The 20048-nt window shown below is 37.2% G+C and overlaps 1 protein-coding gene across 9 annotated transcripts in view; it reads left to right on the top strand.

The window, feature by feature from the left end:
* The window catches only part of PCDH7 (protocadherin 7), a 420442-nt gene that overhangs the window by 240010 nt on the left and 160384 nt on the right, over positions 1-20048 (top strand). The window contains exon 4 of one of the 9 annotated variants that reach the window (XM_019829661.3): positions 18318-18344. The exons of the other annotated variants lie outside the window; for them this stretch is intronic. Within the exon in view, the coding sequence (XP_019685220.2) occupies positions 18318-18344 (27 nt within the window). The remainder of the gene's footprint in view (positions 1-18317; positions 18345-20048) is intronic. 9 annotated transcript variants of the gene reach the window in all.

Genomic DNA, 20048 nt, shown 5'->3' with positions numbered 1-20048 from the left:
TCTTCCCATGAATCATGAATGTTCTTCATGGCATCTAAAACGATTAATTCTTTCCAGAAGGTTTGCAATTTACTTTGCCTAGATCCAGCAGGATCACTATCTGCAGCAGCTGTAGCTACAAAAGGTATTTCTTAAACAATAAGACTTGAAACTCAAAATTATTCCTCAATCCATGGGATACAGGATCGATTTTATGTTATCAGGCATGAAAACTATGTTAATCTCATCCAGTTCCATCAGAGCGCTTAGGTGACCAGATGCATTGTCAACGAGCAGCAATATTTAGAAAAGAATATATTTTTTTTTTTTCCTGAGCAGTACATTTCAACAGTGGGTTTAAAATATTCAGTAAACCATGTTGTAAACAAATGTGCTGTCAGGCAGGCTTTGTTGTTCTGTTTATAGAGCACAGGCAGGGTAGATTTAGCATCATTCTTAAGGGCTTTAAGATTTTTGGAATGGTAAATGAACATTGCCTTCAACGGAAAGTCCTCAGTGACATTAGCCCCTAAAAGAGAGTCAGCCTGTCTTTTGAAGCCAAGCATTGATTACTCTTCCTTAGCTATGTGAGTCTTACATGACACCTTCTTCTAAAAGAAGGTTGTTTCATCAATGTTGAAAATCTGTTGTTTAGTCGCCTTCATTAATGATCTTAGTGAGATTTTCTGTATAACTTCCTGCAGTTTTTACATTGGCGTCCCCTCACTTTACCGTGCACTTTTGTATTATAGAGACAGCTCCTTTACTTAAACCTCACGAGCCAACCTCTGTTAGCTTCAGACTTTTCTTCTGCAGCTTCTTCACCTTTTTCAGCCTTCACAGAATTGAAGGGAGTCAGGGTCTTGTTCTGGATTGGGCTTTGGCTGAAGGGAATGTTATGGCTGCTTTAATCTTCTATCCAGACCACTCAGACTTTCTCCAAATCAACAATAAGGCTGTTGCCCTTTCTTATCATTTGTGTGTTCCCTGGAGTGGCACATTTAATTTCCCTCAAGAACTCTTCCTTTGCCTCCACAGCTTGGCTAACTGGTACAAGAGGCCTAGTTTTGACGTGTCGTGGCTCTCAATGTGTCTTCCTCACTAAGCTTAATCATTTCTAGCTTTTGACTTAAAGTTAGAAACCTGTGACTCTTCCTTTCACTTGAACACTTAGAGGCCATGGTAGGGTTCTTAAATGGCCCATTTTCAATATCGTTGCCTCTCAGGGAATAGGGAGTCCTGAGGAGAGGGAGAGAGAGAGGGAAACGGCTGATTGATGGAGCAGTCAGATCACGCACATCTATTTAAAAAAATTTTTTTAATGTTTATTTTTGAGAGAGACAGAGACAGAGTGTGAGAGGGGGTGGGGCAGCGAGAGAGGGAGACACACAACCTGAAACAGGCTCCAGGCTCTGAGCTGTCTGCACACAGCCCAACATGAGGCTCGAACTCACGGACCACGAGATCATGACCAGAGCTGAAGTCGGACGCCCAACCGACTGAGCCACCCAAGTGTCCCATCACACACATCTGTTGATTCTGTTCACCATCTTATACGGGCATGGTTCATGGCCCCCCAAAACAATTACAGTAGTAACATCAAAATCAGCATGCCAAATTTGGTTATAATGAAAAACTTTGAAATATTGCAAGAATTACCAAAATATGGCACAAAGACACAAAGGGAGCAACCGATCTTGGAAATATGGTGCCCATAAACTAGCTTAGTGCAAGGTTGCTATAAACCCTCAATTTGTAAAAAAAAAAAAAAAAAAAAAAAAAAAAATGCAGTACCTGTGAAGTGCAATAAAGCAAAGCACAACAAAGCAAGGTACGCCTGTTTTTTTTTTCCGTTTTGTTTTGTTTTGTTTTGTTTTGTTGTTTTATGCTTTGTGTGTAGTTTCCCACCCCCACAGACACTATCGCTATTCTAAGTCTCTCCTACAGTTAAGGCAGTGACTCTAAGAGGGAAACATCAGGAGGCCACTGTCATCTAGAAAATAAAGAAGTTTCGTGTGACCCATCAAAGTCCCTTACTACAGTAAAATTCAGGGACTCAGTTTATGATGTAGGTATGTGTCACAGGGCTTCCAAGGAGCATATCACTCTTAGGAAGATTGAGGTCATTAAAACTATTATAACGCCCAACCTATTTTTAAGGCTGTTGTCCTCTGCAGCACAAATAATCTTTCAAACTCAGTTACACCTCACAGATCTTATTTTGCTCGTAAAATCACTGGTCTCACCCACATCATCCCACGCCCAAAGCTTTCTACCTACCAGCATGATATATAATTACTTAGGCACAATCAAGCCTGGTCCATCTCATCTGTGCTCCACCCACCCCACCCCGCAGACTTGAACTCACTTGTCAGCACAAACTCACACTCGTCTTCAAATTGAACAAATTCTAAAATATATCTCTCGCCAACTTGTTTGCCATCATGTTTATTTCCTACTAGCATAGACAGTTTCACTCTTACAAGTGTTTCTTGAGGGGCTCCCGGGTAACTCAGAAAGTTGAACATCCGACTTTGGCTCAGGTCACGGTGGTTCGTGTTCGAGCCCCTCATTGGGCTCTGTGCAGACAGCTCACAGCCTAGAGTCTGCCTCGGACTCTGCGTCTCCCTCTCTGCCCTCACCCGCTCGCTCTCTCTCTTTCTCTCAAATAAACATTAAAAAATATATATATATATAAATAAAATTAAAAAAAAAATCTCTCTAACACTTACTAGATAAGAGATGAATACTCAGAGTTACTAAGAGATTTGAGCAAATGGTAGATGTCTTTGCTGACCTCTCAAAAGATAACACGATTGAAGAAATAAGACATCCAGAAACAAATTCCCTAAGATATACGGGAGTATATTTTTGGACACTAATTAAACGCATAGTAAATTTGGTTTTAAGTGGCCAAGGGTATGGTATAGATAAAAATCAAAATTAAAAATAATGGGCAGAGTAGGGAGAGATTATGGGAAACACCACAAGCAGCCTGGAACTCCAAATTCAATGGATTTTGGATGGGTAAAGGGGCAAATGGTAGGCACTCAAAGAGTGAGCATAGGAACAGTTTGAGAAATTCTGTGACATGTTCGGAATCAGAGGGGAGATTAGTTTGGAGAGAGCATTATTTGGGGGAGATGAATTTGGATAAATGTGCTAGGATTAAAACACAGACCCCCTGAGGTTGAACTTTGAGTATGACAAAGGATTACCTGCAGTTCTTGGATAGAAAAATACCTTATTGGAATTTTTAGGCGGATTGGTTTAGTAGCATGCCAAAAGAAAAAGAAAATAGCAATTGAGACTTGAGGCAGGAGACAAAAAATTGAATGTGCTAAAGGAAGAGAGAATGATGGTGGTAATGGCGGGTAGTGGGCAGGAGGGTAGTGGGTGAAAGGAGGAAAGTATGGAGCAAAACGGCCCTGGAGAAGATGTACCAGCACTACTGTGGTACTAGAGGACAGATTCTAATTCTTCCTCCTCTTCCCCCCCCCTTTTTTTTAAACTTAGTTCAGATCCCTTTTTTATCCAGAGTGTACTTGAGGGTAGAAATTTTAGTAGTTTCTATTATAATACCTCTCAATTTTGCCTTGGAAAAATTACCCAAATGGATTGAGTTGCTTTCCTTCTAAGAAAAAAAAAAAAATACAACCTGAAATTTGCTGGAAAATGTTGCTTCTTGCATTTATGTGAATTCACCTTCTGACTTCTAGAAAAAGCAAGGCTCGTTCAATCTCTAGCACAACAGCAATGGCACGGGGTGTTCGTGGGGGTGGAAGGTGCAGACTTGGGGCGGATACCCCTGTCACTTAGCCCAGCTGTGCTCTAGAATTGCATTGAAGGAAAAGTGCTCCTAGATACCTTCCTGTTTCTCTTGCCAAGTCCTAAATTCTGGTGTCAGTAGGTGAAATCTGATCATTGCACTTTTCCTTTTTCTTTCTTTCTTTCTCTCTCTCTTTCTTTCTTTCTTTCTTTCTTTCCTTTCTTTCTCTCTCTTTCTTTCTTTCTTTCTTTCTTTCTTTCTTTCTTTCCTTCTCTTTCTTTCTTTCTTTCTTTCTTTCTTTCTTTCTTTCTTTCTCTCTTTCTTTCTTTCTTCTTTCCTTCTTATTTTTAAAATATTTATTATGTATCTTTGAGAGAAAGACAGAGAATGAACATGAGAGGGGCAGAGAGGGAGACACAGAATCTGAAGCAGGCTCCAGGCTCTGAGCTGGCAGCACAGAGCCCGATGAGGGCTGGAACCCATGAACCGTGAGCTCATGACCTGAGCCCAAGTCCAATGCTTAACCGGCTGAGTCACCCAGGTGCCCTTTTCTTTGTTATTTAAATATGAATTTCTCTCTTTGATTACTAGAAATAATACTTCTGGTCATCTGGGGAGGAAAACAACACAGAAATTTTCCATAAAAACTTAATCCTTTCTCACTAAATATGAAAGATTTTTTTTTAAATTCAAAACTTCTTTACTTCATAACCAAAGTTAGATATTTAATGAACTAAATGGGCTTACAGGTGCTTTCACCACATAAGCGTCCCATTTTTCTTGATAAAGATAAGACGTGGTGGAAGCTGTCATGGGGCTTCACTAACTAGAAACTACCAGTTGTGTGTTGGCTACGTACAAAGATTAATCTTTCCCTCAAGCTAATTTCTGATAATTAACCAAAATATCCAGGAGAGCCAAGACAAATTAAGAATGTGAGTTAGTATTTTACAATCTCCTTTGGAAAGGATAGTCCCCTCAGAGGTCTCTAAAGTCGGGCCATATTTAATGTAAGCAAATATTTCAAAAATGCTGGAGTATCACTCCTTTTTTTAAGATATCTTATGGTGGCTGCTTTGGAGGCAAAGCTGTTGAGGGAGGCAGGCAGTAAGCTGAGAGGAATTAGTAACAGCTACAAAAGAAAGAGCCTCCTTATTTAGTTGGCTTATATTTCTCTCACTGTCTTTCTCACTCTTAATAGCTTAAGTTCAGGGGCGCCTGGGTGGCTCAGTCAGTGGAGGTTGAGCGTCCTACTCTTGATTTCAGTTCAGGTCATGATCCCAGGGTGGTGGGATGGAGCCGTGCATCAGGCTTTGCGCTGAGAGTGGAGCCTGCCTGGGATTTTCTCTCTCCCCCTTCCTCTGCCCCTCCCCTGTTTGTGCTCACTGTCTCTCTCTTTAAAATAAATAAATAAATACATAACTTAAGTGCAGTACATAGATTATATGTCTCTGGAAAGAACCATCAGGTCAAGAAGGCAGCCACACTGAACTTCGGTAGCCTGTGACTGGCTGACTTTGGTGCCCTTAGCTCTCTGTCAGCAGAGAGATTTCGAGGGGCAGACAATCCTCAGAGAAATCAGTCCTCTCCAAACCTATCCCTGCTCTATCAACTAAGTTTATGTAATATTCTAAATATTTTGCTGTCATTTCAATAATCTTTACAGCATCTTCACCAAGAGTAGTTTCTGTCTCAACAACTCTCTTTGTTCATCCCCAAGAGGCAGCTCAAGTTTTATCTGTTCAAGTTTTGGGACGAGATGGAACCATTGAGTTCCATCTTCAGGTGCCACTTCTAATTCTAGTTCTTGTTCTAGTTCTAACTAGTTCTAGTTCTAATTCTAATTCTAGTTCAGACAATCCTCAGAGAAATAGAGACAAGCAGTACTTTTCAAATTCTTTCTGCTCTTTGCCTTTCATTCTCTCTGTCTCTGCCTCTGTCTTGTCTCTCTCTCTCCCTCTTGCTGTCTCCCCTCCCCTGTATGGGAAGGGAGAACTGGGGAAGTCTTAAATTTTATTTAATGCTGACTGCCTTAAACCACTCATAGGTTGGCCTACCAAACAGCCATGAAAAAGATTCCCAGAGAGAACATATCACTTTGGAATGTCCTAAAAATTGAGTAATACTACCTATTCAGAATCATCAGAATCATTTTTCTCCACAAATATGTGCCCCTTCTTTACAAAGAGAAGATCATTGTTATCCCAAACTACTTCTAGTCATACAAAAATCACCGGATATTCTCCATGGTCTTCTGTATCACAGGAAGACTGACACTAAATGTTCAAATGATCATCAGCAGACGTTCTTCAGAGATATTACCTGTGCCCAGTTTTCTTATGTTTTTAAGGTACGTGCATTTTACAAAACAAGATGTTAGTTTTCCCAATTTGTTTCATTCATTCATTCATTCATTCATTCATTTTTAACTACTGAACACTTTTGATATTCTGATAGCAGCTTAGCCTTGATTTGCCTTTTTTTTAAATATGAAATTTATTGTCAAATTGGTTTCCATACAACACCGAGTGCTCATCCCAACAGGTGCCCTCCTCAATGCCCATCACCCACCCTCCCTGCCTTCCCACCCCCCATCAACCCTCAGTTTATTCTTAGTTTTTTTTTTTTTTAATTTTTTTTCCAACGTTTTTATTTATTTTTGGGACAGAGAGAGACAGAGCATGAACGGGGGAGGGGCAGAGAGAGAGGGAGACACAGAATCGGAAACAGGCTCCAGGCTCTGAGCCATCAGCCCAGAGCCCGACGCGGGGCTCGAACTCCCGGACCGCGAGATCGTGACCTGGCTGAAGTCGGACGCTTAACCCACTGCGCCACCCAGGCGCCCCTATTCTTAGTTTTTAAGAGTCTCTTATGGTTTGGCTCCCTCCCTCTCTAATTTTTTTTTATTCCCCTCCCCCACGGTCTTCTGTTAAGTTTCTCAGGATCCACATAAAAGTGAAAACATATGGTATCTGTCTTTCTCTGTATGACTTATTTCACTTAGCATCACACTCTCCAGTTCCATCCATGTTGATTTGTTTTTTCCTATTACAATGGTGAAAACACCTTTTGACTTTTCAGAAACTGCAGTGATTTTAAAATTTATCAACACTCATGGTCTGTGAATGTTAAAACTGCCCCACCCTACACCTCACTGAGTGTTTTTAAACCAGATAGAAATTTCAGTGTTTCCCAGGCCATCCTTTGGTCTCTGGCCACAGACCCCCTGCAGCTTTTCCATTATGTCTTTCAATGCCTTTTGGCCCTGATAAATCCCTACCTTTGCAGGTGAACATTTGTCTTACATTGAAAGAATATACAATCCTCATAGTGTGGTCATTCGTAAATGCTCATCTCTTCACTGTTAGGATTTCTCTGGTTAACAACTACAAATCACAGTATCAGTGGGTTTCATCGCTAAAGTTTCCAAAAATTAATCTCTTAAATCTCAAACTGATTTTTAGCACCTTCAGGAGGATTTATTTCTACTTTCGATATAAAATGCTTAAAGAAAAGCCAGAAAATGCAACGCTATGGGGAAATGTTTGGTTGCCATTGACAAGATCTTATTGCCTATTTCTAATCTCGTTCTTGCCAAGAATTAGAACAAAAGTCACTGTTTAAGAAGAGAAAACAATTATAAGTCTTGATTTTCAAGGGCAGTAAGTAAGAATTGTTTTATTTCATTAAAAATCATCAGTAGCTCATCTGGAAACTGTGTAATTACTAAACTAAACCAAACTAATTTACTAAATTTAGTTTCATATGTAATAGCAAATTATTTAAATCCATGCTGTGCTTATTTGTAAATAGCCATTGCCAATGAAAATGTGTGGTTGATTACTTTACTTGTCTAGATACATTTTTATTTTAAATACTTCTATCTGTAGTAAATACACAATATTGGTACATAAGCAGGCACTTATATTTTTCTTTAAAAGTCTCCTGTATACACAGATATGACAAAATGTCCTAGCAATATTTAGGTCCGTTTTCATATTTGTAAAAGTTAGAACTAACATCCAGATTCTTCCAACACTAGATTATTTTATTTTTGTCACCTTTGCATATGTCCTAAATCTTCTCAGCCCCTCTCCCCATTTTCTTCTGTCCCCTTACCTCATTCCCCAGAGAATTTGGCCCACTTCTGTCTGTGGAGTCCTCAATTAGGCGTTTTGAAGTCAGGGTAGGACCTGCCTTATCTATCAATGGAAGACTTCTGGAGACAAGATAAGATTTGTTTGTTTTCCCCTCTCCCTTTGCCTCCCATATCTGGGTGGGGTGCATGCCTGTGGAGAATATGACTTCTATTTCAGCCAGCTTTGGAATATGGTAGCATATTAAGCGATATCACCAAGGGTACATCTTCTGGCGCTGTGTTGTTCTCAGAAATTATCTATCTACATTCCACTTCAGGATTCCAGTCACTCATTCGGTCTTTCCCTCATGACAGTGAGAGGCCGGGAGGTTCCATGGAGGCCTGTGGCTCTTTATCATACAGCCTAAATTCTGGGCCTTTCTTCCTTCCCTGCTCCCTGGGTAACTCCTAATCAGGTGCTTTTAATGAGTGAAGAACTTTGAACACTTGTCTTTTGCCTTTTAAAGACCCCTGTAGGCCATTTTGAAATGAATATTATTTGGTAGTTAAATAATATGGTGGTCAGCATGGTGCCACGTCTTCATATAAATCGGAAATGTTCTAGCTCTTTATTTTTCTTGCGTACTCTGAATTTTCTTTGCTGCTTGGCCATATTTTATGAGCATCATCCAAAAGGTCATTATATGTAGGGCCCAATTTACATTAGGGACATTTGTTTAAAAACCTGAGTTCACAGGTCCGGACTTTCTTATCTTACGAATACATAAGAAAAAAATCTTTAAAAAAAAATCTAATGTTTATTTATTTTTGAGAGAGAAAGAGAGAGAATCTGAAGCAGGCTCCAGGCTCTGAACTGTCAGCCAGAGTCCAATGAGGGGCTCGAACCCACGAACTGTGAAATCATGACCTGAGCCAAAGTCCAATGCTTAACTGACTGAGCCACCCAGGCGCCCCAAGAAAACATCTTTTAAATTTATCGGCAGCTGTTACTACTCAGGAGAACTGTTTTTTTCAATTCTGGCTCAATCTTCAGAATGTCTGTTTACTTGGGCAATAGACTGTTCCTTTTTGAGCCTTAATTTTCTCATCTATAAAATGAAATGATTATAGATCACTGATTATTTTCCAAATACTGTTTCTGTGCTACATTCCAGGTAAGAATTATTTCAAACCTCCAACAGTAGAATCTTAGTATTAGTTTGACCATCCACACAACGCTGCCGTCAGCAGGATATAAACACTTCCATTGATGAAAATATTTTTGTATTGAAAAGTGCTGTGATTTAGTGGGAAATTATGATTTGGTTCAAATTTGCCTATGTTCAAATCTTTACTTAGCTATGTGATCTCAGGCAAGTTAAACTTTGTGAGCTTTGATTTCATTATTTGCAATAAAAATTGGAATAATAGTATGTTCAAAGTTTTTGTGAGGGTTAAAAGTACGAATTACATTATGCAGTAATATTTGGCACTTAATAAGAGTCCATATGCTTCGTTGCTTTAGTAATATCTATAATGAAATACATCCATAATTAATATACTACCTATGAATGTTTGTCAAAAATTAAAGATTTTTTTTCACTCTTTGGTAAATAATAGTCAGTTTTCACTGAAATTAAATAAAGGAATAGACAGGCATCTTAAATATGGCAAGAGAAATTATTATCTCTGGACATTAATACAAAAAATGTCATTATTAAACAAAACCACAAAACAAATCATATTTGGGACACTTCTAGCTAATAACAATTTTTATGGGTGAGGAAAGATTAGTGCATCGTCAAATAGTTTGAAGGAATGTTCCCTTAAAAAGTATTTTGGCACGACCCGAAATTAAAGCTTAACCTTTGACTGATAATTTGTTTAATCCTTTTGCTAAATAAGAAAATGTTAGAGATGATAATAAACAATGAGATGATCAATGTTACAAGCTTCAGTACCGATTGACTCTCACACATAGGTCAAACGTGGTTTCACATTTGTAATATACAGTGATACGAAAACAGAAAGTATGTTCCCTTCCAAACCCCACCAGAATCTTCTCTCACTCTGAAACAGTACTCTTCTGGCATGCACATAAGGCAGGCAATATCATATGATCAGTAATTCCAGTCTTTATTTTATTCTCCTTGCCTAATATTGTTACTTCTCACTTCCATATGTTTTGATGTCCAATTAGATGCAAGGGCCCTTGAAGTCAGGCACTATTTTGTTACCTTTGTATCTCTCCCAGTATCTGATCACAAGCATGCATAAAATGAATTACGTTCTTTAGTGCTTATTGGACCAGAGTTTTCAATAGTGAATGTTCATTCCACACAGACCATTTCATCTGTTACCTTACAGCGAGTTTTTATTCACAACCCTCAGTCTGATGATGTTTATTTTCCTATACACAGGTATGGCATCATAGCCCTCACCCTGAGAATAGGTTGAGACATTGCTATAAAAGAGAATTGTTGTCACAGTGATAGGAACAGTTGCAACAACTTTACCTCCTTTGTTTGGACTATTAGACCAGCAGTGTTAATAGTTTTCAGGAATAAGTAACCTTCTGATTTCTTTGTTTCCTCATATAAAGGCTAAATATGCTTCTTTCTTTAAGATAACGTAGGGTGTTAATATTCACTTAACACCTTATGAGTCTCAAGTAAAATAACATTAGGCATAAAAGTATTCAACATGACTATTTACATGAGAGCTTTCTGGTAACAAAATACACATTTTCCTAAATATCAGACCAATAATTCAAACGCACTAATCTGAAACTTACAAGATCAATATTAAAACTGAGATGTTATAAGTAGTGTAGGTTTTTTTGTTTATTTGTTTGTTTTTTGTTTTTTTGGAGAGAGTGTATTCAGCTACTAGGGACAAACATGGGTTCTCTTTACATGCTTAATGCAATTTATCTAGGCAATAGATAATATAAGATATAAGATGAAGCCAAACATGAACAGTAAGAACTGTTTCTAATTTTAATATTCATATTATGTTTTCTCCAGTGGATTCTGAAAAGAAGAAAACACAAGGCTTATAAAGAAAAAGTGAATGTAGGGTATCCTACTCACCCAGATACAAGTGATTGATTCATTGTTGAATGAGGGAATTCTAGCAATTGTAATTAAAACTGTTTATTCTTTTTAAAAATTTTTTAAAATGTTCATTTATTTTTGAGAGAGACAGAGACAGAAAGCAAGTGGGTTAGGGTCAGAGAAGGAGGGAGACACAGAATCCGAAGCAGGCTCCAGGCTCAGAGCTGTCAGCACCAAGGCAGGCTTGAACCCCCGAGCTGTGAGATCATGACCTGAGCTGAAGTCCGATGCTCAACCGACTGAGCCACCCAGGCGCCCCTGAAAACTGTTTATTCTTTTAATTCCTAAAAGCTACCTCAAATTTTTCAGCAATTCTTAAATTTTTAAAAATAGAATCAATTTTGGTTTATTTCACATAGACTAAATATAATTTCTAGCAGAATATGCATTTGCCTATTATTTTGTTTGCTTATAATCATGAAAGATTAAAAGAAAAATAGAGCTCCAATGGCTGGAACAAATTAACCCTCGCCCATACCTAATTTTCGTATTTGCTATTAATATAATTACTATTAATATCACCATTAACTACCAGGATCAATAATTTATTTGTGAAGCATTTTAAAACCACCAGAAAGTGTTGTATCATTTAAAGGCTTTATTAAGTTTATTGACAGTAGATTATTGTTAGGAAACATATTTCATTTTTGGATGCCTAGATTTATGACAGATTTAGTTACAAGGGAAATGAATTTGATGGATAACACAGGAGGCTTTGAGCTGCATGAAAAAAATATCACAATTTTTCATAATATTACTGTCTCACATTGAACTATCTGCTGCCTTGCTGCCCAAGGTTGAAGCAAATATTTTATTAGAAATCAACTCAATTTTAGACAATAAAAAGCCCCTCTTCTGTCGCTGAATAAAGTACAAACTCCTCGAAGATCCTCTTTTAAATTAATAGAATATATCAGTTTATGTATTATAATACAGCATCCAAGAATAATAAAGGATTCGGTCTTCACCCTTCTTAACCTTGATCCTGTATATGAAGACTTCTGATGCCAATGCCGATCTGATACGGAAAATGCTTTGCGCTCTATGTCACCGAGGTTTTCTTTTTTTCAAATGTTAGCTCTCTTCTTTTTTTTTTTTCCCCCAGCATAGAGGCAGTCAGAATTCATCTCTCTTACACTTTTGAGTACCATTCACCTTTGTGGGCCAGGCTCAGTTCTGTTTCTATTGGTGGTGCATGGACGGAGGGCTGCAGGGGCAGCAGAGCAAAGGGCGGTGTGCAGAGGAAGAATGGGGAGGAAGGTTGAGTCATGCTCTAGTTTGTTCTCACTTTCCTGAACATCTCTCCTTAGAAGAACTTCACAAGCCTTTCCAGCACATTCTCCCACCTACAACTTCCCTCTCAGTTTTTGCTCACATCACGCCTTCACCTCCCTTTTCCTGGCAGATCTGCTTACATTCTGGAGTTTTCTCTCAGGAGAGCCCACAGTACATTCTCGCCGAGAGGAGACAGAACCCTGGTGCCATTAAAGCCTGACACCGAGGACTGATTTGATTTTCTGACCAAAGCTATCATTGCCACCCAGACTTCTTCTGAAATCCCTCTTCAAATTAATTAGCAAAATCGCTCCTAACCCTTTGCGTAATTTTTATGACCTGTTCTACGTTATGCGTTAAGACGCCATCGAGGGTGTCAGAATTTCTGTTTCTTTGTTTCTTTCCAGCTGCTTTACTGACCTCACGCACATTTGACAGTAATGTTCCCATCTGTTCTTCTCCTTCCGCCACCTCTTCTGCTGTCTTTCGCATCTCCAGGATAGGACGAACACTTGGGTCTAGTTCTGATAGCACCTGCAACATTCCTGCCTTTACGGCTATCCAGACATCTATAGACTCTTGCTAGGATCACGAGGGTAGCTGCGGGGGCTTCTTTTGTAGCTTTACTTTGGTCCCTGACTACTTCTACACAAGAAGTCAAGGTGGACCTACACTGGCCAGACAACTTGGAAAAAAATGATTATACCATTTATTTTATATGAACACATATCTGTATGTATGCATGTATTTACTAATCTCTAGCTTCATCCCATCTAATCTGTAATTTAGCTTTCTTTTCAATGGAAAAGGAAAAAAAAAGTAACTATCTCATTTTCAACTATGCTTAGTATGGGACATCTGGGTGGCTTAGTCCGTTAAGCATCCAACTTCGGCTCAGGTCATAATCTCAAGGTTCATAGGTTCAAGCCCCACATCGGGCTCTGTGCTGACAGCTCAGAGCCTGAAGCCTGCTTCAGATTCTGTATCTCCCTCTCTCTGCCCCTTCCCCCCCCAAAAAAAAATAAATAAACATTAAAAGAATTAAGCTATGTTTAGTATGAACCAAAGTATGTTTCATATTCATTGGACCAAGATGAAAAATAATCTCCAAATATTTAAGGGACAGTGATAATTTGTCTTAAAGTCCCTGCATGGACTACCATCTAACCTCGAAATCAACTATGCTATTTGTTTCATAAAGAGCTAACTTAACTTATGGAATGTCAAAAAAGGTCTATTTTCACTGACTGCCATCAAAACTCCTCACTGAATTTACATCTTCCAAAATAACAGGAAAGCCAACTTACCAGGATTAAACCTGTAACCAGATTATGTAACAGCAAACATTTCTGACTCAGAAAACGACTGCTGTTGTACATTTGCACGATCACTGATGGTTTTATGTCTCATCAGTTTGTATCGCAAGCAACACAGGTGAGATTTCTTAACCCTTAGAATGTTGACAGATTTTTGTTTCTAAATGTATGTATCTATGTGACCTAGTCCAAATCAAGGGGCCACAATCAGTATGCATTTCTTGTAGAATGGAAACATAAGTGACATTTTGAAATATTTTAATTGCATGTTAAGAAGTGCTACTGGATATGCCAAAGTGAGAATAAGATCTTGAAACTAATTAATGTGGCTTCATTTATCAAGAGCACTGGAGCTGTTATAAATGCTAATAATAGCATTGTAACAGTATATTTCCGTTTGTCTGTTGATATTCAGTGCTGTAGGAGTGCCCCACGCCACTGAATCGAAGAAAGTCTTTGTGTAGGTTTATAGAGCATTCCACTGGCTCTATGGTAAATTCATGAGACTGCCTAGACTAGGGCTTCTTGCAGTAGGAAGTAGTGATCTCACAGTAGTATCTATTGTGCTAAGATTGACGCACTTGAGAAAACAATTATGTTCGTTGTTTACAGAGCTGAGGGTTAAGGGAATCAGTAAAACACACTTGAAGTTCAAATACATTGGGGTGCCTGAGTGGCTCAGTCAAACATCCGACTTTGGCTCAAGTCATGATCTCACAGTTTGTGGAGCCCCGCATTGGGCTCTGTGCTGTAGGCTTGGAGCCTGCTTTGGATTCTGTGTCTGCCTCTTTCTCTGCCCCTCCCCTACTTGCTCTCTCTCTCTCAAATAAATAAACGTTAATTTTTTTTTAAAAGTTAAAATACATCAATTAATAAAAGTATAGAAAATACAAAAAAAATAATTGCATGACTATTCTTTGAGGGATCAATATGCAAAGGTTAGTTTTAACACAAAGTCTTGCGTTATCACTAGAGACTACACTGAAACAAAATCTTCAAAATGTCATTCTTGGGTTCTTGGATTCTCTCTTTTAAACATCCAGGAATCTTTGCAAGTGGAGTGTTTGTCTGCCATTGCCTCTGTGAATACATACAAAAGGAGTGCTGGATTAGGAATTCTAGATTTGGTCTTGAATCTTCCATTTCTTGCAAATGTCTATAAAGTATGATACACAGTGCCCATCAGAGACTAGACCTTCATCCATCTCAGTTGAATATCCTTTGGCTTACTCAGTTCTCACATTGAAATAAACATCATTCCCAATTCTTGGAATTAGTACACCTGAGATCGAATCCCAGCGCTGCTGCAGGATGTGTGACCCTGAACAAAGCATTAACCCTTTTGTCTGCAGTGTTCTCATTTTCAGCAGGAAAGTTTGAGCTATCGAATCTTGAACAGCCCACTACTTTTCATCTAACTTTATTTTCTAGCCTGTGTAGTTTTAAAACTACAACAAATCGATGTACTACCATCTTCCTATCCTGCAACAAACTACAATGGTTTTCAATGCAAAATGTCATCATCCAAGGATGTGCTAATTATTGTGACCTGCTTAAACAAGAGCTTAGTCCTATGTGAGAATCATCTTGGAAAACTTCATAATTTCCACCTGGAATAATTAAGAGATATGAGATGGGTATTTTTAATCTTTCTAAAAACAAAGCAGATTTAATTCCCATATTGAGTTCTTTAAAGTTGAATTCTCCCTTCTATTATTAATAATTTCTATTGAGTTGTAGACATCTAAGTTTCAGTTTTGTTTGGCCTGCAGTGGATTTCTCCTTGTCTTCTAAATGACAGCTACTGATTACATTAATATTCAGATCTCCATCCTGTCTTCTCAAAAGGTCAATTTAGTCTTTTTTTTAATTGTCTTCATATTTCTGAGAATAGAATTATTATTATCTCACAAAAATGGTTGGTAGCTATGAGGGTCTTAGGTAAAGCATACAAACAAACAAAAGCTATTTCTACTTAGATCATCAAATGATTCATTGTTATATTGATGTTGTAGCAAATCAAAACCTTTGAGAAATGTATAGACAATCCTTATTTCGCTTGCCCCCTGCCAATAAACAAACAAATAAATAACTTTATAATGTCATTATGAAGAAATGGTTGAACAATGACAAAGGTGATCTTTGAACAATTCGATTTCTAGTATCTAAAATGTAAAATTATTAGAATGCCCTTGAAAATATCTTTGTCTTTGGGCATAATATTCTACACTACTACATTATGATACTTTACACCTACATAGAAAATACAGTTTCATAGGTTGTAGATTAGAGAGACTGACTCTTCAGTCCATTTCTTTCTGATTTTGTCATGGAAAAAGCTAATCAATGTTGTTGACTATACTCCAAAATCTTCCTCTATTCCAACTCACAGGGAAAAGCAAACAAACAAACAAAAAACAATAGCAACAATAACAAAACTTAATCCAAGGATAAAAATTCTTCCATCGATAACTGAACGTAATACTCATTATTTTGCTTGCTTACCCACCTGAATATTTTACAATTAACTTACAGATTGCTTGAAAGTTAAAAGTTAGAAGAAGATGATAAACTATATTTTGTTCCAAGTTTCCACTTGAAAATCCTTTCTTTTCCTTGTTTACTTATTTATATGTCCTTTCTGTAAGGACACCCGGCTAATACCTCAAATGTTTCCAAGTATAGATGTCAAATTATCTTCATGAACCTTATTTAGTAACTATAAAATGTGGTGGATACTATTTATAGTATCTCTGGGAAATTTTTGTCATTAGCATTTCTCAAATTATGTTGCATTGTTTAAAATCATGACAATGGCTCATAAAATAGCATTTTCTTTCTTTTCCAATACACACATCAGATTAAAAGATAAAACAGATTTGAGTACATTTAATTATTTTATTTTTTAGAAATATTTCAAAGCAAAGTAGTACCACAGGAACGTGTTTTGGTTTAAATGTTAGAACATGAAACAACAAAATAAATAATCAGTGCATAGTTATATACTGATGACCTAGAGAATACGTCTCATTTTAAGGCAATTTAGGAGTGTGTGCCGGGGAAGAAAGAACACAATGCCTCCTGGAAACATTAGGGAATATTTAATTTCTAGGGAAGGCATTATATTGAGAGTGTTGGTCATTCACTAAGTCATTGTCAGGGTGAGACTGAGCTAAAGCAGGAATGTGAATTATTTTTAAAGGACAGATTTGCAGCTTTTAAAACATGTTACTTCCTTGGAAAGCATATAGACCTGGGTTGCACAAAAATACCCATACATAAAAATTTTGTGCTTCTACCAATTTGGCCATAATGAATTACCACATAAGAAGGGAGTATTAAAACATTAGTCATTGTGATAAGCAGATGGAAACTTCATGAAAATACCATGTGATAAAAGGAGGAATGTATATTTTTGGAAATCACATTAATTTGGCATGTTTATGCCGACAAGTATATCAAAGTCACTGTATTTCCCTACATGGTGAAATATTGAGAATAATTAGACTCAGAATATCATGCTAGATAAAAAGATAATAGATAGATAGACAGATAGATAGAAAGAAAATGATCACCTACACACTCTGAGTTATCACCTACATACTCTGATTTATAAATAGCTGTAAACACAATAGTCTGAATTAAATTAAAACAGAATTCTCAGAATATGAGAAACCCGACATTTTCCATATGCACTGTCATATTCCATTCTTTTTCTAATATTCATATTTCATTAGCATTTAGTACACAGGCCTTGGGATTTTTTTGAAAGTATGAATATATTTAATTTTGATATTTGTGAACAATTTATCATTTAATTTACCATCCAGGCCTACTTAATTTTGTTTGAGACCCTAAATTAATTTAAACCCCACCTCTTTTACTTATGATTTGCAAATATTTTTACTTTGATGTTGTAGCAATACAAATTGAAGTTTGCAACATGAACCACTAATACTAATTTGATTACTTCTGTATTAGTGTTGAGTGCTGCAAAAATAGCAAGATATTGTTTAAAAAATGAAACTGGGAATGGAAGAACTTTATCTGCAGGCCCTCTGCAATTTTGGTAGTATTAATGCATGTACATTAATGCTTGATGAGTCTCATAGAGCAATGGATGCGATCTTGAAGGCAAATAATTTAGGATTTTTAGAAAACCTGACAGCCCGATTTCTTTTTTTTTTAAACTTGAGTTCATCAAAAAGTCTTCACTTTACCTTTTAATAGCTCAGAGTTTGCATCTATTTAAAATATTTATTGCAGATGATTTGGACCATGATTTATTTTTAGCAGTAAAGATGTTATCTAATACAGTGAAGGCAAGGTGCCTGAAATGTGAAATCAGTGCTTTTGAGGTGGAAGCAAATCAAGCTTTTTGAAAAGGAAAGAATCAACTGAGATTGATTGATTGATTGATCTATTTATCTAATAAAGTTAAGGGGATTGCTAATGACTTGTAATGAAAAGGATGATATAAATATCTGGTTGCAACTCAAGCCAAGTGTGTATATATATATATATATATATATACACCTAAAAACTGTTGAGAAACAATTTTCTCCCACTTTTTAAAATAGAACTTAGAAATGGTGTCTCAAGTCAGAAAAAAATATATATACGTTTTCTGCAAGATAGCCGAGCGCTGGAGCTGCAGTAATAATTGCTACCTGTAGTGTGCCTGCAGCGTGCATGTTGCTTGTCTGTTTATCCGTGTCTGTATAGTGTCTGTCTGTAACGCGCATTATGGCTGAAAAGTCTCTATGCTCATTAACCTTTTACAGGTGCTGCACCATTCCAAGGAACTGCAGGTACTAAAAGAATGGGCAATACTTACACAGGCCAGACACAGCTCATGCATCAGCTCCAAACTCTCCTCAGGCCTGGCCTCTGACAATGTTAATGAGTTAGACGTCCGTGACCCAGTTAAGGAAGTAAAACAGAGGAGTATCTGATATTTGAATGAGGCCTATGTTACATATTTCCACCGTGTTACCAATCAACTTACAAAAAATGATTCGATGTGAAAAGAGAGGAGAGAGATTGAGAGATACCGATCAATCATTACTTTAATCATCAAAAAGTTTTCCTCAAGGTGTGGCTAGAGAAAAAGTTTAGAATGTATGCAAATGCTATGTGACTTTTTAAAAAGATTCTCAAAAGTGTCGGTAGTATATGAAAATGTAATGCAGGGATTAATTGTACTATAATATTGATGGATAGAGATTAGTAAGCTAACAGATCATAAATAAAATTAATTACATTAAGGATTAAATATTGAATGTTATTTGGCTCGTTCTGCTTATAATTTTAATAGAATTTTTATGTAACGCAGTCAATTAAATAAGTGCCAGCATTAGGCATTATTCTACACTTGTGGAAATTCACAATTTGTATACCCAGGGAAGAAAAATGTATGCAGTGATAACCTCAAAGTAGCAGCATGATGTTTATACACACATACATGCACATACACACACACACACACACACACACACACACTATAGAAATGTTCTCAACATAACAAACATAATAACAGAGAATCTCTTCCAGAATACTATGGTTTTGATATTCTTAACCTCCATGTGTAAAAGAAAAAGAAAGATTCTCACTCATTCTAACCAGTGTCTCTAAAAAAAACCAATTTTCTCTTTTTGAAATAAACACAAATTCTTTTTTTGAAATTTATTTTACAAATGTGTTTTTTATATACTATACAACGTTTTTAAAGAATTTAAGTCAAACACCTTGTGTAAAAGCCTTACTAAATAGGTACTACATAGACTTGAGCAAACCACTTGTAAATTCCAAAAGCCTTATTAGAATTGACAAATGTTATTGTTATTATCAAAATCATTAATGCTATTCAACATAACGATGCCACAGATACTTGTCTTTATCACTGAAACCATTTTCAACAGCTAGAAATGGGACAAAGCATAACATGAGCCTACTTCTGCTTAATGGGTTCACAATCTAAATTACCATCTCTTTCAACCTCCCATTTTAGAAATGCAAATTGTTTTATAAGTCATTTATAGAAATTGTTAAATATAATACCCCCACCCACTTGTCTCATAATGGGTATAAAATAATTATCTAAAATTCTTTACATATATAATGGAAATTTGGTCTGGGTGGAGTAAGGAAAGAAGGCATCTTATTTATCTCACTTTACAAAGAGAGATTTTATAGATGTGATTGCTCAGGGCTTTGTTCATCTTTCCACCTTGTTCTCACTTCACGCTATTTCTTTCAGTTCAGATGTCATGCTTTTCAAATTCTGGTTTGAAACTCTTCCTCTTCCCATGTAATCTGGAAGCACTCAAGTCACCAATGAAATGTATGTCCTCAGTGAGGTCTCCTGAAATATGCTGTGAGCAGATGTCACAAGAACCCCAGTCCCCACCCCCAGTCCCCACCCCCAGGCCCTACCTCCAGGTCAGTTCCTATTTCTTTCAGCCTTCCTCTTCATTTGAACAGGCAACTTGGTGACTGGATCCTGTTAAACATAA

This window comes from Felis catus, chromosome B1 (genome assembly GCF_018350175.1).
Source record: "Felis catus isolate Fca126 chromosome B1, F.catus_Fca126_mat1.0, whole genome shotgun sequence".
NCBI lineage: Eukaryota > Metazoa > Chordata > Mammalia > Carnivora > Felidae > Felis > Felis catus.
Note: the sequence above shows the minus strand (reverse complement) of the source record. Positions and strands in the feature narration are given on the sequence as shown.